This window comes from Podarcis melisellensis (genome assembly GCF_964234715.1).
Source record: "Podarcis melisellensis genome assembly, chromosome: 6".
Classification (NCBI taxonomy): Eukaryota; Metazoa; Chordata; class Lepidosauria; order Squamata; family Lacertidae; genus Podarcis; species Podarcis melisellensis.
In genome coordinates, this window is record NC_138538.1 from 32930143 (window position 1) to 32957718 (window position 27576).

General features: G+C 46.2%; 2 protein-coding genes across 4 annotated transcripts in view; both read left to right on the forward strand.

The window, feature by feature from the left end:
- Window positions 1-23204, forward strand: part of LAD1 (ladinin 1) — a 36478-nt gene extending 13274 nt beyond the window's left edge. Inside the window, exons 2-10 of the mRNA XM_081914437.1 lie at window positions 1205-1348; window positions 5181-5763; window positions 7256-7405; window positions 8195-8238; window positions 9616-9688; window positions 18555-18689; window positions 20007-20096; window positions 20652-20745; window positions 21851-23204. Of these exons, the coding sequence (XP_081770563.1) occupies window positions 1205-1348; window positions 5181-5763; window positions 7256-7405; window positions 8195-8238; window positions 9616-9688; window positions 18555-18689; window positions 20007-20096; window positions 20652-20717 (1285 nt within the window). The 3' untranslated portion in view covers window positions 20718-20745; window positions 21851-23204. The remainder of the gene's footprint in view (window positions 1-1204; window positions 1349-5180; window positions 5764-7255; window positions 7406-8194; window positions 8239-9615; window positions 9689-18554; window positions 18690-20006; window positions 20097-20651; window positions 20746-21850) is intronic.
- A 3002-nt stretch (window positions 23205-26206) lies between these two features.
- Window positions 26207-27576, forward strand: part of TNNT2 (troponin T2, cardiac type) — a 29471-nt gene continuing 28101 nt past the window's right edge. Inside the window, exon 1 of one of the 3 annotated variants that reach the window (XM_081914481.1) lies at window positions 26207-26290. The gene's annotated coding sequence lies outside the window, so the exon portion shown is untranslated. The remainder of the gene's footprint in view (window positions 26291-27576) is intronic. The other 2 variants (XR_014169224.1, XR_014169225.1) reach the window with 2 other exon arrangements.

The following is a 27576-nucleotide window of genomic DNA, read 5'->3' on the forward strand; positions in this document are numbered from 1 at the left end:
GAGTTCAGGATTTTTACATACCTTATATTATCTTCTTCCAATTTTTAAATTTCCCATACAATTTTTTCCTTTCCCTCCCCCCCTTGTCACACCTTTCTAGCCCCTTTCCACTCCTCAGAATCTGCCGTCTGAGGCAGCTGCCTCACTCTGCCTCATAGTAGGTCTGAGTCCTGTCTCCATGTAACCACACCATCTCAGAATACATATAAAGTATGTGGTACAGCAAAGACAGCCATGTTTCATGTGTGTTTGTCATGTGAAATTTTAAAAACCAATCTTGTGTAAGAAAAGAGAGGTTTATATATATAATTATTTTCCTTAGCTACATATATTTAATATATACTGTATTTAAAACTGCCTTTAAGGGTAAAAGGCCATCTCAAAAAAATAAAACAATTACTGTAGAAGACATTGAGCACAACTAATTAAAACAGCAGCATTAAAAAGGTTCAGAAAATAAAATTAAAAATTCAGTAACAGGTGCATTTATTTAATTATTATTATTTATTAAATTTGTATCCCACCCTCCCAGGGCAGTTCACAGGATAGTTAAATGTAGATTGGAGAATCCAGGCCTTTAGGCCTGATAAGGGAGGGAGCTAAATACACTTCTAGGGCTAGAGTCACCCCAGAAAGGTCCCTGTATCTCATGCACAACAAACTGATGGAACTTTTTGGCAGATCCTTAATTCAGGCCTCTATTGCCAGTCTTGGCAGGTCCATAAAGGTGTAAAGTGGCTTTTCCAATAACCTGGTTCTGTACCATTTAAGGCTTCCAATGCAACAACCAGCAGTTTAAACTGGGCCCAGAGATGCACTGTGCAAAAGGATCAGGATGAATGTGCAATGAAAAGCTTGTCTGAAAGAGACCTAGAAGACAGTTCTGCAAAGGCAGAATAAAAGCAAAATTCTCAGAAGCCAGAAAAAATAACAAAGTCACTGTCAGAGTGCCATTGGTCAAATGCTGCACTACAAAACTTAGTCTTAAGAGAAGGCCTAGGATGAGCCAGGTGGTCCTCTGCAAGGAGGACATTGCAGAACTGTGATGCCATAGCCAAGAAAGCTCTTCCCTGTATGCACAGCTACAGTAGCTCTGGAAACTATGGGCATTATCCATCTAGCTCATTCCATCAGTGCAAGGATTTCTGAGTCAGCAGCAGCTGAATAATGCTTGTTTCTCTCTCCTCCCTCCTTTCCCTTCCAGCCTGGCCCAACAATGGAGTACTGAGGATGAGGAAGAGCAGGAGAGGGAGCGCAGGCGGAGGCACAGGCAGCTGAGCTCCACCACCGAAGTGAAGGAGGAGACCCCCAACACAGTGCAGAATGCGACCAGCCGAACACCAAATAGGTATATGTTTGTTGGGAAGGGAAAAACAAAGCTCTCAAGGCTCTGAAGGCTGTTGCTTGGTACCGCAAGGGAAAATGTACAAGGTGTGAACGGAAAGTTTGGTGAATGGTCACAGAAATCAGACAGCGAGAAATATTCAAACATACATGCCTTACAGGCCTTCAAAGTAGGTCCTCTCTGATAAAATGCACCATTGACAACGTTCGTAGAACTGTTGGAAACTTCTGGAGAAGTCCTGCTTTCAGTTCCCCCATCGCAGCAGCTTGGAAGCATGAAATGTTGGGAAATCTGTGCCCTTTCAGTGCGGATATCAGTTTTGGAAGAAGAAAGAAATCCAGTGGGGCCAGATCAGCAGACTATGGAGGGTGGGACAACTCAGTAACCTCAGTAATGATTTCACACGGAATATGCAATTCTTTTGTCATCTTTCGGACGGACAAACGCCAATCCCGCATCAATAACTCAAGAACTCTGTTGACATTTGCCGCTGTTCTGCTCTTCAACAGTCTGCCAGACTGAGGGTTGTCTTCAATGGTTTGCCGCCCTTCACAGAAATGCTTAAACCAGTGTCTTTCGAGATACAGCTTCCTCTCCATACACAACTGTGAGCATTTTGTAGCTTTCCAATGCCAATTGTGTGTTCGAATATTTCTCACTGTCCGATTTCTGTGACCATTCAGCGAACTTTCAGGTCACACCTTGTATATGACTCTGCACGGTTATGCAGAGGTTGAAACAACTTCTGACTGTGGGGCCTGAACCAAATTCTTTTTTTATATATATATATAATTTTTTATTAAAGTTTTTTTCATACAGGTACATATTAAACAAACAATATCAATTTTTATAACATCTTTTCATTCTACTATGGACTCCCTCACGCCTTCTGCTTCCACTTACTTCATTAAAAAGAAAACTTTTCCAAGCAAATTATCATTTTGTTTGTAATCTTATATCCAATAAATTTGGTTAATCTCAAATATAAAATATAATTTGATGGTAGACAGTTGTTTCTACTCTGACATCTTTGTTAACATTCAGCCAAATTACAATACTTTTGTAGATAAATCTTAAATTTCTTCCAGTCTTCTTCAACCCTCTCCTCTCCCAGGTCTCGGATTCTGCCAGTCATCTCTGCCAGTTGCATATAGTCCATCAGCTGCATCTGCCATTCTTCCAGGGTGGGTAAATCTTGAGTCTTCCAGTTCTTAGCGATCAATATCCTTGCTGCCGTTGTTGCATACATAAAAAATGTTCTGTCCTTCTTTAGCACATTCTGGCCGACAATACCCAGAAGGAAGGCCTCTGGTTTCTTAGTAAAGGTATACTTAAATACCTTTTTCAGCTCATTATATATCATTTCCCAGAAGGCCTTCACCTTAGGGCAAGTCCACCAGAGGTGAAAGAATGTTCCTTCATTTTCCTTACATTTCCAACATTTATTATCAGACGAATGGTATATTCTAGCCAACTTAACTGGGGTCATGTACCATCTATATATCATTTTCATTACATTTTCCTTCAAAGCATTACATGCAGTGAAGTTCAAGCCGGTGGTCCACAACCTTTCCCAGTCTTCAAACATAATATTATGCCCAATGTCCTGTGCCCACTTTATCATTGCCGATTTAACCAATTCGTCTTGTGTATTCCATTTCAGCAGCAAATTATACATTTTTGACAATACTTTAGTCTTAGGTTCTAACAGTTCTGTTTCCAGCTTCGATTTCTCCACCTGGAATCTTAGTTTTTTATCATTCTTAAACACTTCTTTAATCTGAGCATAGTGTAACCAGTCTCGCACTTTATCTTTCATTTTCTCTAAACTCTGCAATTTCCAATTGTCTCCGTCTCTTTCTACTATTTCCCAATACTTTGGCCAATTGGCCTCCATATTGGGTCTTTTTCGGGCCTTGGCCTCCAAGGGTGACAGCCACCTCGGAGTTTTATTCTCCAATAAGTCTTTGTATTTTGTCCAGACACTAAACACTGCTTTTCTGACAATATGGTTCTTGAAGGCCTTATTAATCTTAACCTTATCATACCATAAGTATGCATGCCATCCAAATGCATTGTTGAAACCTTCCAAATCCAATAGATCTGTGTCTTCCAGAAGTAGCCAATCTTTTAGCCAGCAGAAAGCTGCGGCTTCATAATACAACTTTAAGTCCGGCAGGGCAAAGCCCCCTCTTTCTTTCACATCCGTTAATATCTTAAACTTAATTCTGGGCTTTTTGCCCTGCCAGACAAATTTAGAAATGTCTTTCTGCCACTTCCGGAAGCACTCCGTTTTGTCAACAATCTGCAATGTTTGAAACAAGAACAACATTTTTGGCAATACATTCATCTTGATGGCAGCTATTTGGCCTAACAGTGAAAGTTTTAGTTTTGACCAACTATCCAAGTCTCTCTTAATTTCCGACCAACATTTTTCATAATTATCTTTAAATAAACTCAGGTTTTTTGCTGTTATGTTTACCCCTAGGTATTTCACTTTCTTGACCACAGTTAACTCTGTCTCCCTCTGAAACCGTTCCGACTCAATATCTGTCAAGTTTTTTCCCAACACCTTAGTTTTTTGTTTATTTAGTTTGAATCCCGCCACCCGACCAAAGTCTTGAATCAGCTGTAATACTCTTTTCGTACTAGATTCTGGCTCCTGTAATGTCAAAACTAGGTCATCTGCAAACGCTTTCAGTTTATATTGTTTCGCTCCGACCTGAATCCCTTCCACCAGCCAGTCCCCTCTAATCATATTCAAGAGCACTTCCAGGACCGAAATAAATAATAACGGGGAAATCGGACAGCCTTGTCGTGTTCCTTTTTCGATTTTAAACTCTTCTGTAACCACATTGTTAACTATCAATTTGGCCTTTTGTTCTGAATATATTGCGTCAATCCCATTCTCAAACCCCCGGCCCACTCCCATTTCTTTTAAGTTCCCCTTCATAAACTTCCAGGATATGTTGTCAAAGGCCTTCTCCGCATCTATAAAAATTAAAACTGCTTTAGTGTTTATGTCTGTTTGTAAAAGTTCCAATATATCGATAATGTTCCTTGTATTAGCAGACATGTGTCTGCCTGGGAGAAAGCCTGCCTGGTCCTTGTGAATTACTTTGTTTAAAACCCTCTTAAATCTACTTGCCAAAACATCTGCAAATATTTTGTAATCCACATTTAAAAGGGAGATGGGACGGTAGTTCTTAAGTTGTGTCTTTTCAGTTTCCGATTTTGGTATCAACGTGATGAAAGCTTCCTTCCACGATTCCGGCGCCTTCTTCCCCTCCATAATTTCGTTGCTGACCTCCATCAAAGGTTGTATCAAATAATCTTTCAGTATCTTATAATACTGGGAGGTCAACCCGTCTGGTCCTGGCGATTTGCCCTGTTTCATGTTCTGGATGGCCTGCTCAATCTCTTGTCGTGTTATTTTGCCGTTTAAGATTGTTCTGTTTTCTTCTGACAGCTTTGCTAGTCCATTTATCTCCAAAAATTGTTTAATCTCAGTTTCATCTTGTGGCCCTTGAGTGTATAATTTTTTGAAGTATCTCTGGAAACACTTTCTGATCTCTCCGGGGTTCTGAATACTTCTTCCTTCAATCTCTAAATTTGTCACTGTATTTAACTTTTGTCTCCTCTTCAACTGGGGGCCTGAACCAAATTCCACTGATTCCAAGTCTGGTGAAATCTTTTGGTTTGCTTTAGTTTGGGTTTGGGGAAGGAGAGGAAGAACAGGATCAGGGAAGTCTTGCGGGCGCCATTGGGCACCCATGTCAGCTCCTGTGCTCTAAAGGGAACTTTTGAGAGCTTCCTCTCTCTTTTTTCATTGTAGGTTCCGGGGCTCCTTGGAAGTAAAGCCCTCCAGGCAGGAGAACTCAAAGCCGGCAAAGGAGAGGACACTGGAAGAGGTAATAAATAAGCCAGATGACAGAGTAAGGAGGAGAGTGGAGATGTTCAATAATGTGAATCAGGAGAAAAAGGAGACACTGCCTGCCAGGAAATGGAAAGAGGAAGCTGCTGAAAAGAAAGCTAAGTCTTCTTCAGAACCACCCCAGGAGAAGAAGGAACCCACGGTGGAAAAATGTGAAAGCCTGGCTCAGCAAAAGGAGCCTGACAAAGAAAACCATAGAAACCTGAGTGAGGAAAAGAAGGTGAGAAGCTCAGAGAAACAGGAAAACTTAGATCAGGACCCCAAGAAGGACCTCAAAGTTGATGAGGATTCAGTCTTCAGTGAGGAGCAGAAGGCACTGAAGGAGCACAAGTCTCAGCGACCGGCCGCAGTCCAGAATGAGGTAGCCACACAGCAGCCTCTGCGAGCTTCTTGGGAGCGTAGGAGCATCAGCCGGCTTGAGGTGAAGATTAACCCCAGGGTCAGGAGCTTCACAGAAGCGGCTCCAGCTGCCTCTGGGACACAGGTACTCAGTCTTGGAATTTTAGAGGGAAGAAATGGAAGCCAAAGGGCTGGAAGGGAAAGGCAGTAGATGTGTATTGGGTATCAGTGCAAGTCAGAGGTAGAGTGAAGTGGAGTCTCCACACTTGTCAGCATCTTTCAACACTGGGATTGAGAAGCCAGTTGGTGAGAGCACAGTTCTGGTAACACCAGGCTTCAGGTTCGATTACCGTATGGGACGGCTGCATATTCCTGCATTGCAGGGGGTTGGACTAGATGATCCTCAGGGTCCCTTCCAAATCTATGATTCTATGAGAAATAAGGAGTAAATAAACTGAAAGGAAGGAACTCTGATGGAGTGGAAGAATGGGACATCATCAGCCGTTGTGGGCTAGGTAAATTGAGGATGGGACTTCAGGTTGTTCATCTGTGCTATAAATAAAGTCTATCTTACATTATTTTATTTGTTCACATATACACATTAATAATAATAATAATAATAATAATAATAATAATAATAAAAATTATTTGTACCCTGCCCATCTGGCTGGGTTTCCCTAGTCACAGTGGGTGGTTCCCAACAGAATAATAATAATAATAATAATAATAATAATAATGTGATAAATAAAGTGACATCAAACATTAAAAATGTCCCTAAACAGGGCTGCCTTCAGATGTCTTCTGAATGTCAGGTAGTTGTTTATCTATTTGACATCTGATGGGAGGGTGTTCGACAGGGCAAGCACCACTACCGAGAAGGCCCTCTGCCTGGTTCCCTGCAGCTTTGCTTCTCACAATGAGGGAACTGCCAGAAGGCCCTCGGCGCTGGACCTCAGCTTCCGGGCAGAATGATGGGGGTGGAGACGCTCCTTCAGGTATACTGGACCGAGGCCATTTAGGGCTCCAACACTTTGAATTGTGCCTGGAAACGTACTGGAAGCCAATGTAGGTCTTTCAAGACCAGTGTTATGTGGTCCCGGCGGCCACCCCCAGTCACCAGTCTGGCTGCCGCATTCTGGATTAGTTGTAGTTTCCGGGTCACCTTCAAAGGTAGCCCCATGTAGAGCGCATTGCAGTAGTCCAAGCAGCTGATAACTAGAGCATGCACCACTCTGGCGAGACAGTGTAGACCAACATTCAGTCCAAAAAAATGCCTCCCAAAACACTGATTAACTTTTAATTATCCATATAAAATAAAACATTAAAGCTATTTTAAAATTTAACATCAACTTCCCTCAAACCTATCTTAAAAGCCAGCATAAACTGCTTCCCAGTAGCCCAGCAAACACCATCAAACACAGTAACATCTACTTCACCAGCTCCCAAATGTCACAGTCAACCGATAAGTCTTCAAGGCTTGTTATGAAAATGGAAGGATGGCATTTGCTGGATCTCACTCCTAACTGAATTCCATAATTGAGGGGCCACTTCAGAGAAGTGTCCCTGCCATCATCGTATCAGCCCAGACTTTTCTCTCAATCCACCCGATGGTTTCTTGACTCATATTTGTTTTCCAGGCAGCAGAAAGAATTAGGCTCAAAAGAGAAGAAGCTGCAAGCTCTCCCTCTGCTCAGGGTGGATCTGAGGCTCCCTTACTAACCTCTCAACCTCTGATTACCTACAGTAGTTCATTCAAACGAGTCAGCCCAAGGACAATCTCATTCCGGGTAGGTATTCATGATCAAGGTAGGAAAATACTCCTCCTTTGAAAAGGACAAGAGACCACTTCAGATTACTGGGACTCTATATACAAGGCATGTCCAAAGTCCATTTCAGGGGCCTACTCTGGCCCACCAGATTTAATGTGCCCGCCTGGCAGTATATAAAAAGATAAAGGGACCCCTGACCATTAGGTCCAGTCGTGACCGACTCTGGGGTTGCGGTGCTCATCTCGCTTTACTGGCCAAGGGAGCCGGCATACAGCTTCCGGGTCATGTGGTCAGCATGACTAAGCCACTTCTGGTGAACCAGAGCAGCACATGGAAACGCCGTTTACCTTCCCACCGGAGCAGTACCTATTTATCTACTTGCACTTTGACGTGCTTTTGAACTGCTAGGTTGGCAGGAACAGGGACTGAGCAACAGGAGCTCACCCCGTCGCGGGGATTCGAACCGCCGACCTTCTGATCAGCAAGCCCTAGGCCCTCTGGCAGTATATGTCCTGGGTTAAAGTCCTAAAAAAAGCTCAGCAACTTTGGTCGGCCCTCACGCATGTTCACTTCATCAAATCTGGCCCTCCTTGAAAAAAGTTGGGACAGCAGGGGATATGTGGCCAGCCCACTCCCCATGTCCCTTGGCTAATTCAATTGCTCAGAGTTGGCCTGCTTAGCTGATCATGCCCAGCCTTATCCGTCCACATTGGAAGGGTATCTTCTTGGCTGGTTTAGTCTAGCAGTTCAATTTCTTCCCTTGTGGCAAAGACCACCATTAATCACCACCAATTCTTGTGTCTCTAGGTTGTCCCCAGGAAAGAGAAGCAAGATGATACATTAAGCAGAAGGTAAGTGGGTATCAGGCTCAGCTAATTCTTTAGATTTGTCGATGCTCAGGGCACTTAGGGCTTGCGAGCTTTTGTTAATTTCTTTCTTGTGGACCTTTGAAATATTTATTGAATTTGTTTGAGTTCTGCATAGAAAACATTAGACCGGGGGGGCTGGAGAGTAGAATGCTTTTCTAGCTGTAAAAGGCTGCATGCACACGATTCACCCGGAGCAAATTTTAAACACATGACTTCCTCAAAAGAATCTTGGGAGCTGTAGTTTGTTTAAGGATGCTGGGAATTGTAGCTCTGTGGTGGGTAAGCTACAGTTCCCATGAGTCTTTGGGGAGGTCATGTGCTTTGAATATCTGAGGTGGTATTCAACTAAGTTATACACAGAGTAGACTCATTAAAAGCAATGGACTCAACTTAATCATGTTCACTCATTTTGATAGGTCTACTCTGAATATAACTTAGTTAAAGACCATTCACAGTGTGTATGCAACTCAAATCCTTGAGTACAAAGTCATTGCACTTCCTGTATCCATAAGTGTTTCTTGCTATAAAAAGAGACAAAAGTACAAAAAGAAAAGAATTAAAATAAATATTGCAGCATTTTTTTTTAAAGAGAGATGAGTGAGCCATCAAATTCCATTGGTAGCAGAACGCTTGTCATGTTTTTGTATGTAGGAGGAGATACAAATATCTCACCCTTCTGTGGCTTCTTGATTTGTGGACCTACCAAGCGAATTCTTTGCTGCACATTCTTTCAGTTGCATAAATCCACTGCTAAGTGCAGGAAGATCTATTTTTTAAAGGTGCATTTCTCACTGTAAAAACAGTTGCATCCCAGACATGGTCTTGATGTGAACAAAATCTTTGAGTTAGATCAGCAGTGGTTAGAATTGACAGTATGAAAATGTTTAAGGTACATTGCTATTTCTAATTCCAACTGGATATTTTTGCCGGGAAGGGCAAAAATAGTTGTTTCTGCTTTCTAGAATAAGGGAGCTTTTGAAAAGATTTTGTTTTTAGTACGAGCAGTAGGTAATGTGCTAGCTATGGAGGCTGTGTTTTGGAATTTAAGAAGGGCGGGGGGGGGTGCCGTGGTATTAATTTAGGGAGTGTTAATTTATTGCCCTCATATTTTTTTAAAATGCCCAATTTATTTTTTTCGTCGCAACTTACATTTCAAATAAAAAAATGTTCAAGACTTAGTTTTCAGACGTTTCAAATTTGCATTAAAATTACTCTTAGCTTTACTATGGACTCCAGAGCATTGATCCCAACTTATTAGGCTCCAGTGACCTTTCACTTAGGGAATGAAATATCACTGTTCCTTACAGGATCTTGGAAGGTTTTTGTTCATACCCTGTGTTATTTGCTCTTTTCCACTAGTGCCAGCATGAGGCTCCCAGCAAGCACTGCTAAGCTGGAGGAAAAGCTGGAGAAATATACTTCTGCTGTGCAGGTAAATATTGGAGCAAGCAGTGATCATGACCTATGGCAAGGGAGGCTAAACATTTTCAGGCCATGGGCCACTTGGCTCAAGGCCAACATGGCAATGTGGCTGTGACCAAAGTTATAAAAGAGCCTCTTACCAGCTCTTCTTTAATAATTTCCCATTAATTTATTCATGATTGATTTTATTTGACTCAATAAATATGCCCTGCCCTGCTTTCACTCTCACATTCCTTATTAATTTCCACCATCATCGCTTACTGTTTTCTTAATCCTTATTGTCACGGCCACCCAGGACGGGTCCCAGCTCACAAGAGACCTCACTCCGTTGCAGTTTATTTACAGGAAAAGTTTATTGAAGATTTCTGCTTCTCGTACAGTTCAGCATCGTGGCCGTACGTCTGTCACGTTAGACCGCTGAAGTCCCCTCTGACTCCTCCCCTCTTCCACACCAACTTAATAGCCTGGCTCTAGACCACCTCTTCCTCTCCTTTCTTTTCCGCAGGGTCTTCCTGCCCCCCTGGGTTCCCTCTCTCCGTGACTCGCCTGAGGCTGAATCCTCTGCCGCCTCTTCCCCCCTCCTTCTGGCTTTAGGGCCGGGCTCCTCCCCTGAGCTCTCTCCACTTCCGCGCGCCTCTACGTTTGAACTTGGCGCGCGTACGTTGCTGCTGACCTTTCTTTCGACCGCTACACCACCCCTTGTTCTGCTCTCCACCCTTTCCGGCTGAACACCTTGCTCCAACCCCCTTTCTCTGTTCTCTCCTAATCCTGCTCCCTCCGAGAGGCTGACGACTCCACCCCCTTTACTCCGTTCCGGCTGAGACGCCTCTTGCTGCGTCTGTCTTCCACTGGGCTCCTCTCCGCTTCTCCCTTCTCCTCCCTTTTGCTTGATTAAGGTAACCCCCTTTTGAGAATCCTCTGACTCGCTGCTCAGACTCGTGGATTCCCTCAGAATTCCGTCATCTTCTTCCTCATCCTTCTGCCCCTCCTCCCACTCGCTCTCCGTCTCCTCTGTCATCTCCTCCTCTCCCCCAGAAACCCTGACATCCATCCCCCCCTCGAAGCCCCCCCTTCCCCCCTCCCGCTCGCCGGGTGCAGGTTGAGGAAAACGTGGTTCTTCCGGGGTCGGTTCAGGATACAAGTTGTCCACTTCAACGTTCTCCTCTGTCATCTCCGTATATGTGTGTTCGAACTCGGGTTCCCCACCCACAGACCTCACAGTCTCTTCCTCCATCACTGCTTCTCCTGGCGCTGCCTGCCAAGGACCTACCATCCATCTCTGACTCCATGCCTCCCTTGGCTGATCCACCCACCAACAAGGGCCTGTCTCCTCCCCCCCCAGTCTCGGATCCCTGGTCGGGCTTGTTTCGGGCGTATGGCCCTCGGGTGAGGAGAAACCCTCGAACGTGCTGTCTGACAAAGTGGGCGTGAAAAGCCAATCATCAAAATACTCCTCGGGCATGGGCTTGTGCGGAAAAAGTGCATGGAACTCCTCCTTCAACAGGGGTTCGTCCAACGCGTAACCCGGCACCCAGCTATTGGCAGAGGCCGGAGTGCCTTCCCTGGCTAGAAAATATTCAACTCCCTCCTCCCCCCATCTCGAGTCCAGTATCTCTGTGACCTCGTTAAGAGGTTCTGGTCTTGGCGATTCCCCCCCCTCAGGCGCCCTCCTACGTGGCTCTGGGAGTGCTCCTGACTCTTGAAACCTGTGTGGGGTTTTGTAGGGAGTGAGCACCGACCTATGAAAGACCGGGTGCACCCTGGAACCCTCCGGAAGGGCTAGACGAAAAGCCACCGGATTGATCTTAGCCTCAACTTGATATGGCCCTAGCTGCCTGTGTCCTAACTTCTTCTTGGCCAATGACCTGGCCGGCATCGCGTGGGCTGCTAACCACACCCAGTCCCCAATCTGGATGTCCTCTCCCGCCCTCCTGTGCTTATCGGCCTGCACCTTATACGCCTGTTTTGCCAGCTCCAAATGTCTCCGCAGCTCCTCGTGCACCTCTTGCAACTCCGCTGCAAACTGGTCGGCATCTTGAGGCCCCCCCCCTCCTGGTGCCGCAAATCTCGGGAAGGTTCTGGGATGACGGCCATTGTTCGCGAAGAAAGGCGTCACCCCGGTGGATGCGTGTTTCGTGTTGTTGTAGGCGAATTCAGCCATCGGCAGATAGTCCACCCACGCCGCAGGTCGCTGGTTGGCGTAGCACCGCAGGTACTGCTGCATGATCGCGTTGACCCTCTCCGCTTGACCGTTGGTTTGTGGATGTCTCGCCGATGTCAGGTTGATTTTGACGTGCAAGATGCCCAGAAGCTTTCGCCAGAAAGTGGAAACAAACTGGCGCCCCCTGTCGGACAAGACGGACTGCGGAAGTCCATGCACTCTGAAGACGTGATCGATGAAGAGCTTTGCGGTCTGTTCTGCCGTCGCCACCTTGGCACAAGGGATGAAATGCGCCATCTTGGTGAACAAGTCCACCACCACTAACACCGCCGTCTTACCTCTGGAGCTGGGCAGGTCCGTAACAAAGTCCAACGCTACCCTCTCCCACGGTTGCTGCGGTGTCTCCAGCGGTTCTAGCAATCCCGCCTGCTTCTGGTGCACTGGTTTGGACCTCTGGCAGATATCACACCTGGCGACGTAGTCCGCCACCTCTCCTCTCATCTGGGGCCACCAAAAGTCTCTAGCCACCAACTCCATCGTCTTCTCTTTGCCGAAATGGCCTGCACTAGGGGCGTCATGCAATTGTTGCAGAACCTTGGCTCGAAGATCGTCGGTGGGCACGTAAAGGGCACCCTTACGAGTCAAAAGTCCATCTTGCAATTGGAACTCATCGTTGTCTCGCGACCCTCCGCGTAGCTCCTCCATCTTGGACTGTGCAAACTGATCCCTTTGCAACGCGCGTCGCACCGCGTCCAGGTCGACTGCGATGGTAGCGCACGTCCACGCCTGCGGTGCGAAAATGTGCTTTGCTGCGATTGGAGCTGCTTCCTCCAAGTATTGCGGCTTTCGGGACAGCGCGTCTGCAATAACATTGGAGTCTCCTGGGATGTATTCTATTTTGAAGTCGAAATCCGCAAAGAACTCCGCCCAGCGCATGTGTCGCTGGGTCTGTAACTTAGCCGTCCGCCAATACTCTAAGTTCTTGTGATCCGTGCGGACTTGCACCGTGTGCTTGGCTCCTATTAAGAAGTGTCGCCACGCTTTGAAAGCTGCATGAATGGCCAACAACTCCCTGTCCCATATGGTATAATTGCGCTCCGTCTTGCTGAGCTTCCGGGAGTAGAACGCACCCGGTCTCCAGTTGCCTTGTGAATCCTCTTGCAAAAGAACGGCCCCAACCGCTCTGTCTGACGCATCGGTCTCTACCCGCATGGGTCTGCCGGGATTCACGTGGAGCAGCTGCTCTTCGGAGGCGAAAAGACCTTTAAGCGTCCGGAAGGACCGCTCCGCTTGTTCGGTCCAGACGAACTTCTTCTTCTTGGAACTGAGGGTGTCAGTGATAGCCGCCGTCGCGTTCGCAAAACCTTTAATAAACTTGCGGTAAAAATTGGCAAAGCCGATGAACCTCTGGACCTCTTTCCGATTTCGAGGGCTTTTCCAGTCCAACAGCGCTTGAACCTTAGCCCTGTCCATGGCCAGTCCCTCGTCGGACAACTTGTAGCCAAGGAAATCAACCTCTCTGACATCAAACTGGCATTTTTCCAACTTGGCGTACAGCCTGTGGTCCTTCAGCCTCTGCAGGACCTCCCTCACGTCCTTATCGTGATCCTCCGGCGATTCCGAGAAAATCAGGATATCGTCGAGAAAGCAGACACACTTCTTGTAGAGGAGACCTGCTAGCACGTGGTGCATAAATGCTTGAAAAACGTGGCTGCCATTTTGGAGACCGAAAGGCATGACTCTGTATTCGTATGTGCCCAGAGGGGTGAACATGGCGGTCTTCCACTCATCTCCTTTCCGGATGCGGATGAGATTGTAAGCTCCACGTAGGTCCAGCTTGGTGAAAATCTTGCCCCTCCTGACGGTCGCTAAAAGGTCGTCAATCTTGGGCATGGGGAAAGCTTTGGGCTTAGTCAAGCTGTTTATGAACCTGTAATCCACTATAAGCCTTTTTTGGGGCGTGTTTTTCTTCTTCACAAAGAACACAGGGCTGCCACCCGCTGCTTTAGATTCCTGGATGAAACCTCGCTTGAGGTTATGGTCTATGAACTCCCGAAGCTCTTGCATCTCGTCTTCCGACATGGAGTACAGCTTGGCAGCAGGCAGTTGCGCCCCTGGCACTAAATCAATCGCGCAGTCGTAAGGTCTGTGAGGCGGCAACTTGTCAGCTTCCTTCTCACAGAAAACCTCCAAGAAGTCCTGGTACTTGTGAGGCACTGTTTGCACCATACCCAGATGCAACTGCTGCTCGGCTTCTCCTCCCTGATCGGTCTGAAAGCAATGCTGAGCACAATACGATGAACAAAAGGTGATCTGCCGCTGGTACCACGCAACCGCGGGACTGTGCCTCTCCAGCCAACTCATGCCTAACACGATGGGTGTGTCCGATAAGTGGGTGACATTGAAACTAATAAGTTCTCGATGGTTGCCAATCTGCATCATCATGGGAGGGGTTTGCTGCACCACTTGCCCCCCCAGCAACTTCCTGCCGTCTACCGTGACCACGTTCAGAGGCGTCGTTGCAGGCAGGAGCGCCATGTTGTGCTGCTTAACGAACTGCAGTCCCACGAAGTCGGCGTTGCTTCCCGAATCGATCGTTATTGGAACCTCGAGGAGTCTCCCATCAGGCAACTGGAGTGTTGCTGTGAGCAGAACTGCCGGTCTGGGAGGCAAAGGGTCCACGCTCTGCAGTGATGCTGGGGGCTTGTCTACAGATTCGCCTGGCTGAGCCCCAGTAGCTCTGCTTCCAGCCAGGCACTGTCGTTTCCCTGAAGCTGCTCCCCTGGTTGCACCTCTGCTGTTACAGTTGCCAGTGCTGCAGTGTGCTTCTGGAGCCTCTGGGGGCACTCTTTCGCCATATGGTGCGCACTGTCACAGATGTAACACTTCCTGGTTCCTCTAGGAGGCTTCGCTTTGGCTGCACCAGGGACAGGGCTCTGGGATGGCTTCTGAGCCCTAGCACCACCAATCTCCATTGGCTCCTCGCTGTCCTTCCCCATTGGCGAGGGGTGCGCACGGCTGAAATCCCTGTGCACAAAAGGGAGAGTCCTCGACTGCGCACGCGCTTGGGGCCCGTCCTCCTCGTGCCACGGACGTCCCTCATGTCGAATTCCAATAGCTAAAGCCCGTTGCACCACGTCTTCTAGGGTCTGGGGTCTGTCCCCCCTAGCGATCTCATCCTTGATGGGGGGGCTCAATCCCTCCCAAAAAAGATCTCTGACCGGCTTACTGTCCTTTGGCCAATCTAAGGCGGTGAGCAATGCAAAAAATTTAGAGTGGTATTGGCGCACAGTCGCTTTCCCCTGCCTCAGCCCGTGCATTTGACGGCGCGCAATGTCCACATCCACAGAGGATTGAAAACAAGAATCCATCGCTTTGATGAACGCAGTTGAATTGCGACGGGCCGGTCCATCTTCGCGCCACAGATTGCGTAGCCAAGCCCTGGCCTCCCCATGCAGGTGCGAAACAATGAACCCCACTTTCTCCTCCTCATCTTTAAAATCGTGACGGAGTAAATGCAGTGCATATACGACGTCCGCTCTGAAATTGGGATAGTCTTGCAAGTTGCCATTAAAATGCGGAACCAGGGCACCCCCCCTCCGTCCAAGCGCAATGCCCTCCGCTCTGGAACCTGGGGCCCCCGCCCTGTCCGCGTGTTCCCACCTTGCCTGCAAATCCTGGCACGTCTTCTCCAAGTCGTCATTCTTCTTCTGCGAAGCAATGACTGCCGATGTGAGAGCGGTAACCTGATCCCGCAGTGCAACCAGCTGCTCCTCAGCGCTCATGGCTGCTCCCGTTCGTGAGCTTCGCAAAAAAAAATTTTTTGCTTTTTGAGAGGGGACTTACTGTCACGGCCACCCAGGACGGGTCCCAGCTCACAAGAGACCTCACTCCGTTGCAGTTTATTTACAGGAAAAGTTTATTGAAGATTTCTGCTTCTCGTACAGTTCAGCATCGTGGCCGTACGTCTGTCACGTTAGACCGCTGAAGTCCCCTCTGACTCCTCCCCTCTTCCACACCAACTTAATAGCCTGGCTCTAGACCACCTCTTCCTCTCCTTTCTTTTCCGCAGGGTCTTCCTGCCCCCCTGGGTTCCCTCTCTCCGTGACTCGCCTGAGGCTGAATCCTCTGCCGCCTCTTCCCCCCTCCTTCTGGCTTTAGGGCCGGGCTCCTCCCCTGAGCTCTCTCCACTTCCGCGCGCCTCTACGTTTGAACTTGGCGCGCGTACGTTGCTGCTGACCTTTCTTTCGACCGCTACACCACCCCTTGTTCTGCTCTCCACCCTTTCCGGCTGAACACCTTGCTCCAACCCCCTTTCTCTGTTCTCTCCTAATCCTGCTCCCTCCGAGAGGCTGACGACTCCACCCCCTTTACTCCGTTCCGGCTGAGACGCCTCTTGCTGCGTCTGTCTTCCACTGGGCTCCTCTCCGCTTCTCCCTTCTCCTCCCTTTTGCTTGATTAAGGTAACCCCCTTTTGAGAATCCTCTGACTCGCTGCTCAGACTCGTGGATTCCCTCAGAATTCCGTCATCTTCTTCCTCATCCTTCTGCCCCTCCTCCCACTCGCTCTCCGTCTCCTCTGTCATCTCCTCCTCTCCCCCAGAAACCCTGACACTTATGATTTCTTTATTCACAAATTCTCTATTTAATCTTTTTAAAAAAAATATTTTTATTAACAATTTCAACATAACAAATTATCAAAACATATCATATTCATTATTTTCCCCCTCCCCGCCTTTGAACCCTTCCTCCCCCCCGAGACTTCCCTCAGCTCCTCTCTCTGATTTCTCAGCACATATTATTCTCTGCATGTTATATTATACATATCCTTACATTATCTATCTACCCTGTTATCAACCAATAAATCTGTGTATATTTATTCGAAACCTGCCAAGGAGTCCAGTTCATTTTGTTGTCTTTTTTAGATAATTTGTAAAAAGCTCCCATTCTTCTTTAAACTCACAGTTGTCCTTGTCCCGCAATTTGTATGTCAATTTAGCCAGCTCACAAATTCTTTATTTAATCTGCCTCAATAAATACTCCCTGCTTGCACATCTTGGAAGTATATTCAATGATGAGCACAATATGCTGCACTCACAGAAGTTCCATGAAACAGGAAAAATCTGTGAAGGGACCAAGGACAGGTTGAGTGAAGGGGGAGAGACAGGGACTCCTTGGTGCAGCATGGGAAATGGGTGTGTGTGGGGGGGGGGAGAGAGACTGGCTCAAGGTCATCCATTGTGCGCTATGGCTGAGTAGAGGTTTGGATTCTGGTCTCTCAGGCCCTAGTACAACACTCTAACCACGACACAACACTGGCTCTTCAGTGCCTTGTCATCCCTGACCATTTGCCATGCTGGTTGGGGGCGTGCTAGTGAGTGGTTGGTGCTGTTCAAATGTGGAAATATTCATCTTTATTAATATTTCTACCACATGCTCAGTACTGCAGAGGTGTAAAATCATTTGCATTATTGCTGGTGAGTGCTTCGTGCGGTACAAGCATGAAAAATGCATGGCTTGTCAGCTTGCATGGCGGGTAGGAAGGTGACAAAATGTCTTGGGCCAGCCCTGACCATCACTAATGAGTGTTCTGGAGTGCTCAACAGCACCACCTGCTGCTCAGGAAGAGATATATAATAGAATCACAGAATTGTAGAACTGGAAGGGACTCTGAGAGCAGAGGTCAGCAAACTTTTTCAGCAGGGGGCTGTCCCTCAGACCTTGTGGGGGGCCAGACTATATTTTGAAGGGGAAAAAACCCCGAATTCCTTTGCCCCACAAATAACCCAGAGATGCCTTTTAAATAAAAGCACACATTCTACTCATGTAAAAACACTAGGCAGGCCCCACAAATAACCCAGAGATGCATTTTAAATAAAATGACACATTCTACTCATATAAAAACACGCTGATCCCAGACTGTCCATGGGCCAGATTTAGAATGCGATTGGGCCGGATCCAGCCCTGGGCCTTAGCACTCAGGCATGGATAGGCAAACTATCTAGTCCAGCAGTTCTCAACCTGTGGGTCCCCAGATGTTGTTGGACTACAACTCCCATCATCCCTGAGCTCTGGCCTTTCTAGCTAGGGGTGATGGGAGTTGTAGTTCAACAACATCTGGGGACCCAAAGGTTGAGAAAGGCTGATCTAGTCCAACCCTCTGCAATGCAGGAATCTCAGCTAAAGCATCCATGGCAGATGGCCATCCAACCTCTGTTTAAAATTCTCCAATGACGGAGAATCCAGATGCTGTGGAAAATACAGTACAATAGCCAAGTTGTGGGGGGACTTGGAAGGCCACCAGAAATCCATATGGCCCGTGGGCTGTGGCTTAGGCACCCTGGCCTATGACTTCTTTGTACTATGTGCCCATCCTCTGGATAGGCCATGGGCATGAGTAATTACTAAGCTCTTGAATGATGTGAGAGGGACTCTGGTATGGACATTCAAGAAGCTTTGGCTTGATTTACAGCTGAATCAAAAGGCCAAGGGATAATCACACAGGTATCCAAAATGTATCTCTGAGGAAGAGAGGACCATGAATAAAGTTAATAAAAACCAAGCCAAACTTCTTTTGGCTGGGGGCGGGGGGAGCAAAAGAATAGCCAGTGAAAGAGAGGAAGGTGCTTCTCTGCCAGGCATTGATTAAGCAGAAGAAGAGGTTTTTTCTTGAAATTTGAACTTCTCATTTTGCCTGTCTGTCTTCTTGACCCTAGAGAGCAGGGTCAATTAAATTACCTCCATCTACTCGGAGAAACTTCCATCCGCCTTCAGAGGGTGTGGCCAGCAAGCGCAGCATCTTTGAAGCAACTGTCCCCATCCGGGCTGAGACGACCACCCCTGTGCGGAAGGTAAGGTCTAGGTGCAGTCAGGATCATCAAGCTAAAAGGGACTTGGATACCCAGAAAAAGGTGGTGGGGAGTGTTTAACAGGAGGAAGATGGTGTTGGAGATAAGCAGTGTCCAGTGCACAGCGGAATGATGAAAAGTATGAGCCAACATGCTCTATACTACTTTATTTACAGTTCAAAACTGGTAAGTTACAGAAAAACATTTTCCCTCTGCCGGAGCAGAGAAAGCGTCATCTCTCCTCTAAGGCACGGAGAGAATCACAAACTGAAACTGCAAAGAGCAGGGGAAAACAGGAAACCAGTATACGTCACATCCAGTCTCCCGTTCCCGTGGGAAAACCTCCAACAGTACAGACTGTGTGGAATGTAAACACCTGTCTTGTGACAAGCACTTCTGCTGCTCAGTGAGGGAAGCAGAAACCAACAGATGGCACCACCAAGCCCACAGCCACATCTGCACCATACCTTCAAAGCACTATTATATCACTTTGAGTCATGGCTTCTCCTAAAGAATCCAGTGGGAACTGTAGTCTGTTTAGGGAGCTGAGGTTTGTTAGGAGACCCTTGAAAAACTGCAGTTCCCAGGATCCTTTGGGGAATGCCATGACTCCTAAAGTCAACTAAGACTTTTTTAAATGCATGATGTGAATGTAGCCATGATGAAAGTTGCCAGTCAGTGTAGACAATCCTGCGATCCGACCTGTAGAAGGACCGGCGATTTGACTAAGTATAAGGCAGCTGCCTATTTCCCTATGATCCTAATTAATTAGGGCCCCATCTTCCTTCCTTCCTTCCTTCCTTCCTTCCTTCCTTCCTTCCTTCCTTCCTTCCTTCCTTCCTTCCTTCCTTCCTCCCTCCCTCCCTCCCTCCCTCCCTCCCTCCCTCCCTCCCTCCCTCCCTCCCTCCCTCCCTCCCTTCCTTCCTTCCTTCCTTCCTTCCTTCCTTCCTTCCTTCCTTCCTTCCTGTTCTCACATTTTTCCTGCCTTTTTTTCTGCCATGGAATCCAAGGCAGCATAGACATCGTTCTTAGACAGTCTCCCATCTGGGTGCAACATGACCCAGACCTGCTTAGCATTTGCAAGGTGTGGCCTCATGTGCTTTCAGGCCATACCCTGGGATATGCCATGCAAGTCTCTGTACCATTCACCTCTGTAGCAGGGCCACATGCTCTTTTTGCTCTGCTTGCCCATGCTGGAAACTCTTGTCTATTCCTCCTGTCATACCACAGCGAGGATGCTCCAACATAGGAAAGGCAGTGATAAGTGACTTGCTTTTCCCCACTCTGCAGTTCTGCACTCTCTATTCTTTTGTTATTTAGGAGAGTTTGAAGATCCCGGGAGGCGTCACATCTCGCATCAATCTCTGGATCAGTCGAACTCAGGAGCCCAGCAAGGATGAAGGAACCAAGGTATGATCTGTCTCATGAAAACACTTGGGTTTAACAATCAAGAAGAGGCAAATTGTTTGTGTACAGTCCTGCTCAGCTACAGCCATAACCCATAAGCAAGGGAGGGGGACCCTCTTAGTGCTTATTTGGTTCAGGAACTTGAGTTGCCTTCTTTAGTTTCACTTTTGGGATTGTCAAGGGCTGCTTCCTTTGGATCGGTCAATTCACTAGTTTCTTGTGTCATTCCAGTCCAAACCCTGCTCTCGTCTGCATTTTGTTATCTGCTACAGGAGATGAAAAATTGTTCAAAGGGCTGCCATAATCACATCACTCTAAAAACAGCACCATGACCACGAATCTGCTCCTGGAAACAGGTGTATTTGTGATAATGTTAGAAGTGCATCTAAACAGGAAAAGGCATGCGTGGTGGGTCCATTTTTTTCTGGAACCATGTGCATCTGCTTGGAGCTACTCTCCCTTTCCAAACTCTGTATCTAGCTTAGCCCACCAAATCTTAGGTAGCCACATGTCTCTGTGGGGAGTCCTTTGAAGAGCCTGTGACTTGTCTTCCTGCAGGACATTCAGAAAATTGAGAACAGTGCGGAGTGGAGTCAGTTGGAGAAACGGCCTAATAATTCCTGAAGGAAAACCAGTGCAAGGGCAAACGGAGGTCAGTCCTGAGGACACAAAATGACTTGATCTGATCCTAATGGGTGTCAAAACCACTTTGATTGCAAAGCGAATTCAGTTGAACTGGGTAGACTTCATCATGTGGCCAAATGATAATGCAAGTAGCAAGTTCAATAGATCCACTAACACAATCATTTCCTCTTGAACAATGGAATTTTCCTCCCTCCCCCTGCATACCCTTGAACCCTCTCCACATCTATGCCAGATCCTAGACGTGCAGCTAATTGTCCTTGCACTTGCAAATGGAATGCTGTTTGGTGGAATGTTTGGTGGAATGCTGCCCTTAGGGCTATACCGGTATTCAACTAACCTTTACTCAGAGTGAACCCATTTAAATGAATGGCCATGACTAACTTAGATTCATTCACTTCAGTGGGTCTGTTCTTAGTAAAAGCTAATTGAATACAACCCACTGCTTCCAGGTGCACTGGCACAAAACCCCCCTCATCTTCAATGTGCTACTGCCATCTTGCTGATAATGGAAATAGCAAGAGTAAGATTTAGTCTGGATGCTTTATGAAGTGATTGTATATGGATCCACTACAAAGACCACTTTGCACATTTGGAAGGTTAAGACTGGGGCCGTAATGTTAAAGGTCCAAAACAGGCATGGAATAGGACGAGCTGAAATAGCATCTGGCCAATGGATCAGAGCATGGGTTTCTCAGAGTTATAACACTGCAAATTTGTAACCCCAAAGAGAGAAACCAGAAATGTGTTCTCATGATCTTTGGTGATAGGTGGCCCAAATGAGTTAACATTTGCACAATATGTAGTGGTTAGAATGTCAGATTAGGACCTGGGAAACCCAGATTCAAATCCCACCTCAGCCATGAAGCTCACTGGACGACCTGTGGTCTACCTAGCTCCTTGGTGCTGAGATATACATTTAATTAATAATAATTTGGAGGGTGTATTTAATGAAATTGTATCCCCCCCCGGATATTTATTGAAGAAGTCTACATGCTAATATTGTAGGATATATGCAAACTGGTGCCCAAGGCTTGGATTCAAAGTCCAGTTCACCCTTCTTTCTCCCTTGCAGCAAGCTCTGCACTAGCCTAATGCTTCCTTTTATCTTGCAGGTGTCACTGAACAAGCTGCTCTGGAGACAACATTATCTCCATTTAAATCAAGGACCTGGACCACTTGAAATTACCCTGCATTCCTTGGTTTCAGACTGTTCCACAGGGCCATTTGCCTGCCAAAGAGTATCTATCATTCAAGCTGCCTATGGTGCCTTTTCATGGATGGGGTTTCTTGGTGACTTAAAAAATGCTTCTAATTGGTGGATGGGAAAGATGGCGATTATGACATGGAAACTATATTACCCACGATCCACTTCTGTTCCTTTCCACTCCTGTATCTTCTAGCCCCCAAATAGCAAAGCCTTAAGTTCTACTAGCAACCTTGAAGATATGAAATACATGTGGCCTATTCTCTGGATTTTCCTTCAGTTTTGTATCTGCCATAACAATAGGGTTCACCATGTAACTCATGTACCCTGCAGTGACTGCATACAGTTAGTATATCTACTTGCCACCAGTTACGCCACCACACGGCTGGATCTTAAGAACATAAGAGGAGCGCTGCTGGATTAGACTGAAAGCCTGTCTGGCCCATCATTCTGTTCTCACACTGGCCAATCAGAAGTCTCTTGGAAGCCCATGAGCAGGAAATGTGCCCAATAGCTGCCTCCTACTTGTATTCCCTAGCAACTGGCATTCAGAGACATTCTGCCTCTGACACTGGAGGTAACATATAGCCATCATGACTGGTAGCCAGTGGTGATGACGTCACTGGGATGAAAGAGGCTGATTCAAAGGGGGAGAATTTGTGAGAAAACTGCAACTGGTCAGGGCTGTTCTCAATGGAGATTTCTGGTATCTGAGATAGGGTGATGGGCTACCTGTGTGTGGTGGCAGAAGGGTGCAGGATGCCTCAAAATGTGTGTGTGTGGGGGGGGGGGCTTCTTGCTACAGCAGCCCTGCCAACCCTGTGCAAAGAATTGCTAAGAGGTCATCCTGACAAAATATCAAAGGGTGTATGTGTTATATCATGCAATATGGATATGTTCTTAAAACCGATGGAACAAATCTGTTGTATCTCAAGGCTCAATGTTTCCATTTGGACTTAGGGTGAAATCTTGGGCATTGCTACTTAGAAGCAAGCTCCACTGATTTTGGTGGGATTTACTCCTAGGTAGGTGTGCTTAGGACTGGAGCCTAAGTCATGGCAAACTTTAGCTGGATCGGGGGCAATAGGTTCTCGTGTGAACCCTGCCCATAACAGCTTATGCCATTGACTTAAAAATCAAACCAGTTTGAGCAGAAAGTTTTTTATTTTTAGTATATTTGACTTATGAACACCTAACTCTAGATTCACTGGTGATTTTGGCTCTTGCTATACTTCATAATAAATTTCACTTTGGTTCCAGTACTTCCTGTCTTTGGCTCTTCTTAAATTGATTCTTGGCTGTGAAAAACTGCGCTGGGCTGAAGATCCATTTTGCCTGTTTCCAACAATGGCTGTCCAGATGTCTCTAAGACAGCCACAAGCTGGACCCAAAGGCAATAGCACTTCCCCACTTCTGTAACCCCAGAATGTAGTGCATTCAGATCTATACTGTTTCTAAAAACAAAGCTTCTATTTAGCTACCATAACTAAATCCATACTTCTGTTTCTGCCACAATTTTTAAGCACAGATCTATGACTTTTGGGCACAGGTCTGTGCTTTTTCAGGAGGGGTCCCTGTTTCACCACGTTCCCCAGGAAAACCCACTGTTGACCACTGAATTGGAACAAACATCAACCCACAGAAAGCCGATTGACACTTGTTCTGATTCAGCGACAAACAGGATGTTTTCCTGAGGAAAGCAGTGGTGCAAAGAAAAAACCTGCCCAGACTTGTGCCTAGAAATTGTGGCATAGATGGAAGTGTGCATGAGCCCCAATAGCCTTGACAGACTACCCACGTCAATCTATTTTCTAAGCCTGTTTTTAAACCATTCTAAGCCTACTCTGGGCCTACATCCCATCCTGTGTTCTCAGTGCAGAGGAAATTGTTGTATCAGTCCAAGATCTTGGAAAACTCACATACTGCTAATAGAACAAAGTTTGGGGATGAAAATATGCATACTTTCTTCTGTGTGCAGCTATTGAGTACCTTTGTATATAGTTGGTATGATTGCTTAGGTATTGTTCTTCCAACTGTAAGCAATGACTGTGTTGCTCTGGATACTTTTTCATGCTGTCATTTGAAGAAATTTCTCATGTCCAAGAGATCTTGTACATGAAAGAGAACTTTTATACAAGCCAAACAATCATGACATTTTCTCGATTTCACAGGTTTCACGGTCTATGGACATAAGGACCAAATGGAAGTGTCATAACTAAGTGAAACAATTTGCCTATCTAGTCTACTACCATTTCCTGTTCTGCAGCATCCCCTTGCTAGAGCTACTGGATCTATTTTACGGTGGATGTTGGGGACTGAACTTGGGACCATCTGCATGATGAACATGGTCTCTCCCCTAAGGATCATCACAGTTGGTGATGATCGGTATACAGCAGCTGCAGCAAAAACAAAAAAAACCCCAAACCCTCAGCAGAATACAGTCTGTGGCAAATCAATCATGTGAAGCTCACACTATGCACTGAAAGTTTATATGACAAACTGATATTCCTTGCTGCATCTGTCCACATGCTGAGTCATCATTTGGAGAAGGTGCTTCAAGGGGCCAGCAAGAGATAGATGTAAGTGGGCAACGTAACCATGAAAGTATTTTGACACCATAGCTAAACCTGGAGGCGTTGCATGCTCAGAGGTAGTAGCAGTCCATAACTGTGACTAACTCCAGTAGGAGAAGATGACAGATGGCCATGAAGGAATTCAACAGGACCAGCAGTTAGTAATACCCTCTGTAGAAGTCAGTGGCTTTCAAACTGTATTCTGAGCCCTGAGATTCCTTGAAAGTTTACCCAGAACCCCTCAATGAGAAGATCAATGCATGGCTGATAAGCTTCCTTATCAATGCTACCAATCTCCCACACTAACACACAGCTGCAGGAGCATGTTGGGGGCATTTACACAGGGCAGGGATGGGAAGCCTGGGGTCCTTCAGATGTTGGTAGCCATCAGTCACAGCCAGCATGGTGAAAAGTCATGGATTATGGGAGCTGTAGTCCAACAACATCTGAAGGACCACAAGTTCCCCATTCTTGATGCGGCACCAAGGAGGCCCTTCAGGTCTGGCTTCCATTTGGTCTGAACTGTCTATGTGCCTTAAAACAAGCTCCAGATGACCTTAGAAATGCTATGTGGTTTACTGACAGGCAACCTCTTGTGAAAAACATTCACTGAAATAGAGAAGTTTTGAAAACTTAAAGTCAAATAACAAGATGGGTATTAGAAGGAAAATCTGTATTAGAATTCCTATTGGGTGGGTTGTGGGAGGCATGTAAACTTTCTGTTTAGGGTTGAAAGATAAACTCACTCAGATGATTTCCCTCCATGTTTTCTTTTAATGGAACATAGGAAGAGCTCATCTGGATCAGAATAAAATAGTATCTATCTCAGCATCCTATTTTCACAATAGTCAACCAGGCACCTATGGGTAGCTCACAACACGCCTCTTCTGCAGTTGTTGCCCAGTAATCAGTATTGAGAGACAAGTTGCCTCTGATTCTGGTGTATAGTTGTCATGAAAAATAGCTATTAATCTCCATGAATTTGCCTAATCTCACTTTAACTAGATGGCCATTCTAGGCATGAGTCCATGTATATGTAGTTAAGTCCCTGGCACAAGTAGGGTCAAAGAGAGAGAGATTTAAAAGACTCTTAAGTACCACAAATCTCTTGGGAGCAGAGCAAGCAAGTTCTGGTGACCAGCTCAGTTGAGTTGATTTAAGCCTCCAGTTTAATGGTTGCTTCTGTGCATACTTTTTATTTTTTTAAAAATGTAGCTTGTCATTTAGCTCTACCCTGCCATCTCTGCTCATTTGCCAAAGCAGCTGTGCAGGCAGTAGGGGGTCAGTGGTGTTCCAATTAAAGGGACCGGGGGGGGGGGTGGGATAGGGAGAACAAAGCCATGTGCCAAGCTTCACTTGCTAGCCTTCTAGATTTCCACCATGAGCCCTTGCAGGGCAGAAGCATTCCATATCAGAGTTCCAGGCCACTCGAGAGTGACAGCTGGCTGGCTTGTGTCAGACTCTTGGGCACTTGGGTATCTGGGGTTTAAAATAGCAGTTCTCTGAGGCCATACAATAGCAAGGGCTTATATGGGCTCTGGGGAGGGGAAGAAAAGAGTTGCACAAGAGGCTTCAGCTGACACTGCCAAAATAGCAGCAAAGCTTAGCATTCCAAGCTGTTCCCTGCTGGCATTCCTCCAATCAGGCACCCGGCCCCAGGGGTGGCAGCCTGGGGTGGAGTGGGCTTGTTAAAGCCTCACTCTTTTTAGTTGCATTTCTCAGACACTGCCCTTGTCTCCAACTGGAAGGACTCTCACCTGTTCTCTGCACAAGAGGTAAGGGATTCAAGCTTAGATAGCATTCCTCATTCTGAAGTTAGCCAGGGCATAGGATATACCTGGGAATTGTCTGTATGAAACCTTGTGGGAGAGAGGATATTAATTGATATTGGACAAAATCCTTTCCTCCCCCCTCCCATTCTCAATGGGGGCGCAGTTTCTGAGCCCCCACATACTTACTGGTTTCAAACACCCATAGCAAATAATTCCTTGTAGAGAAGCTACCCTCTGCTCTACATCAGGGTGGAGAAAGAAAGAATTGAGCCCTGCATGCAAATATGCCGTTGGAACGTGGGAGGTGATGGAATGCAAAACAAGAAATGCATCAGTTCATGCATAAAATACATATGGAAAGCACAGGGATGAGCAGGGGACAGAATTCAGGAGATAGAACTAGAAGTATAATAGAGTTATTCAGGGCAAAACTGGTTTGCCTAATGGCACATTTACAAAAAGAAAATCTAAAGTATGGCGGGTATCAGTGTAGCATCTAGACAATGACTAGATCTGTGTTTTGGGTTTTGTTTTGCAAAGCAGAGTGTAAAAAGCACCTCTGGTGGAATTTTGTAGACCACTCAGCACACAGTTTGAGCAGGGGGAGCTCATAGTTGTAGCAGAAATGTATATGTATTCTGAATCATCCTCAGGTTTCCTTAAAGTCCTTTGCATAGGGCAAAACTATGTCATGAATGCAGTTTGTAACCTTACTGAATTAGGCTTCATTTTTAACTAAACAGTTTGGCATTTATAATTGGAGCTGCATTAGATAAAAGAAAAGTTACTGTTCTTTTCATTAAATCTTATTGTGGTTTCAATTTTTTGCAAATTCATATTTTGTTCATTGTGGTTCACAGCTGATAACTTGTTTGTTTAATTCTTTGTGGGTAAAAATTGCCAGCTGAGTGTAAACATATGTGGTCTTCTAGGAGTTTTGCTTTATTAAAATAGTTGGGTCTAAAGTGAGATCTGAAGTTTTATCAAAACGTTATACAATATGGATTCACCTGGTCCTCCTGTCTGGAATCTGAACCTGTGGAAAGAATTCCTACATGCTTTAGGGCTACAATCCTACACACATTTACAAGGGAGTCAACCTCAATGAACACAGAGGGACTTACTGCAGAGTAAACACGTATAAGATTGCACTGCTTAATAGATGCTGGAGGCATTTCTTAGCACCTGGTGAGAGGATAGGGTATCTGAGAGACTGAAATGTCTAGAAAGATAACGAGGGGGCATATGCTTGTGGCAGCTCAAAGGGAACTAAGGAGGGAATAGAGTCA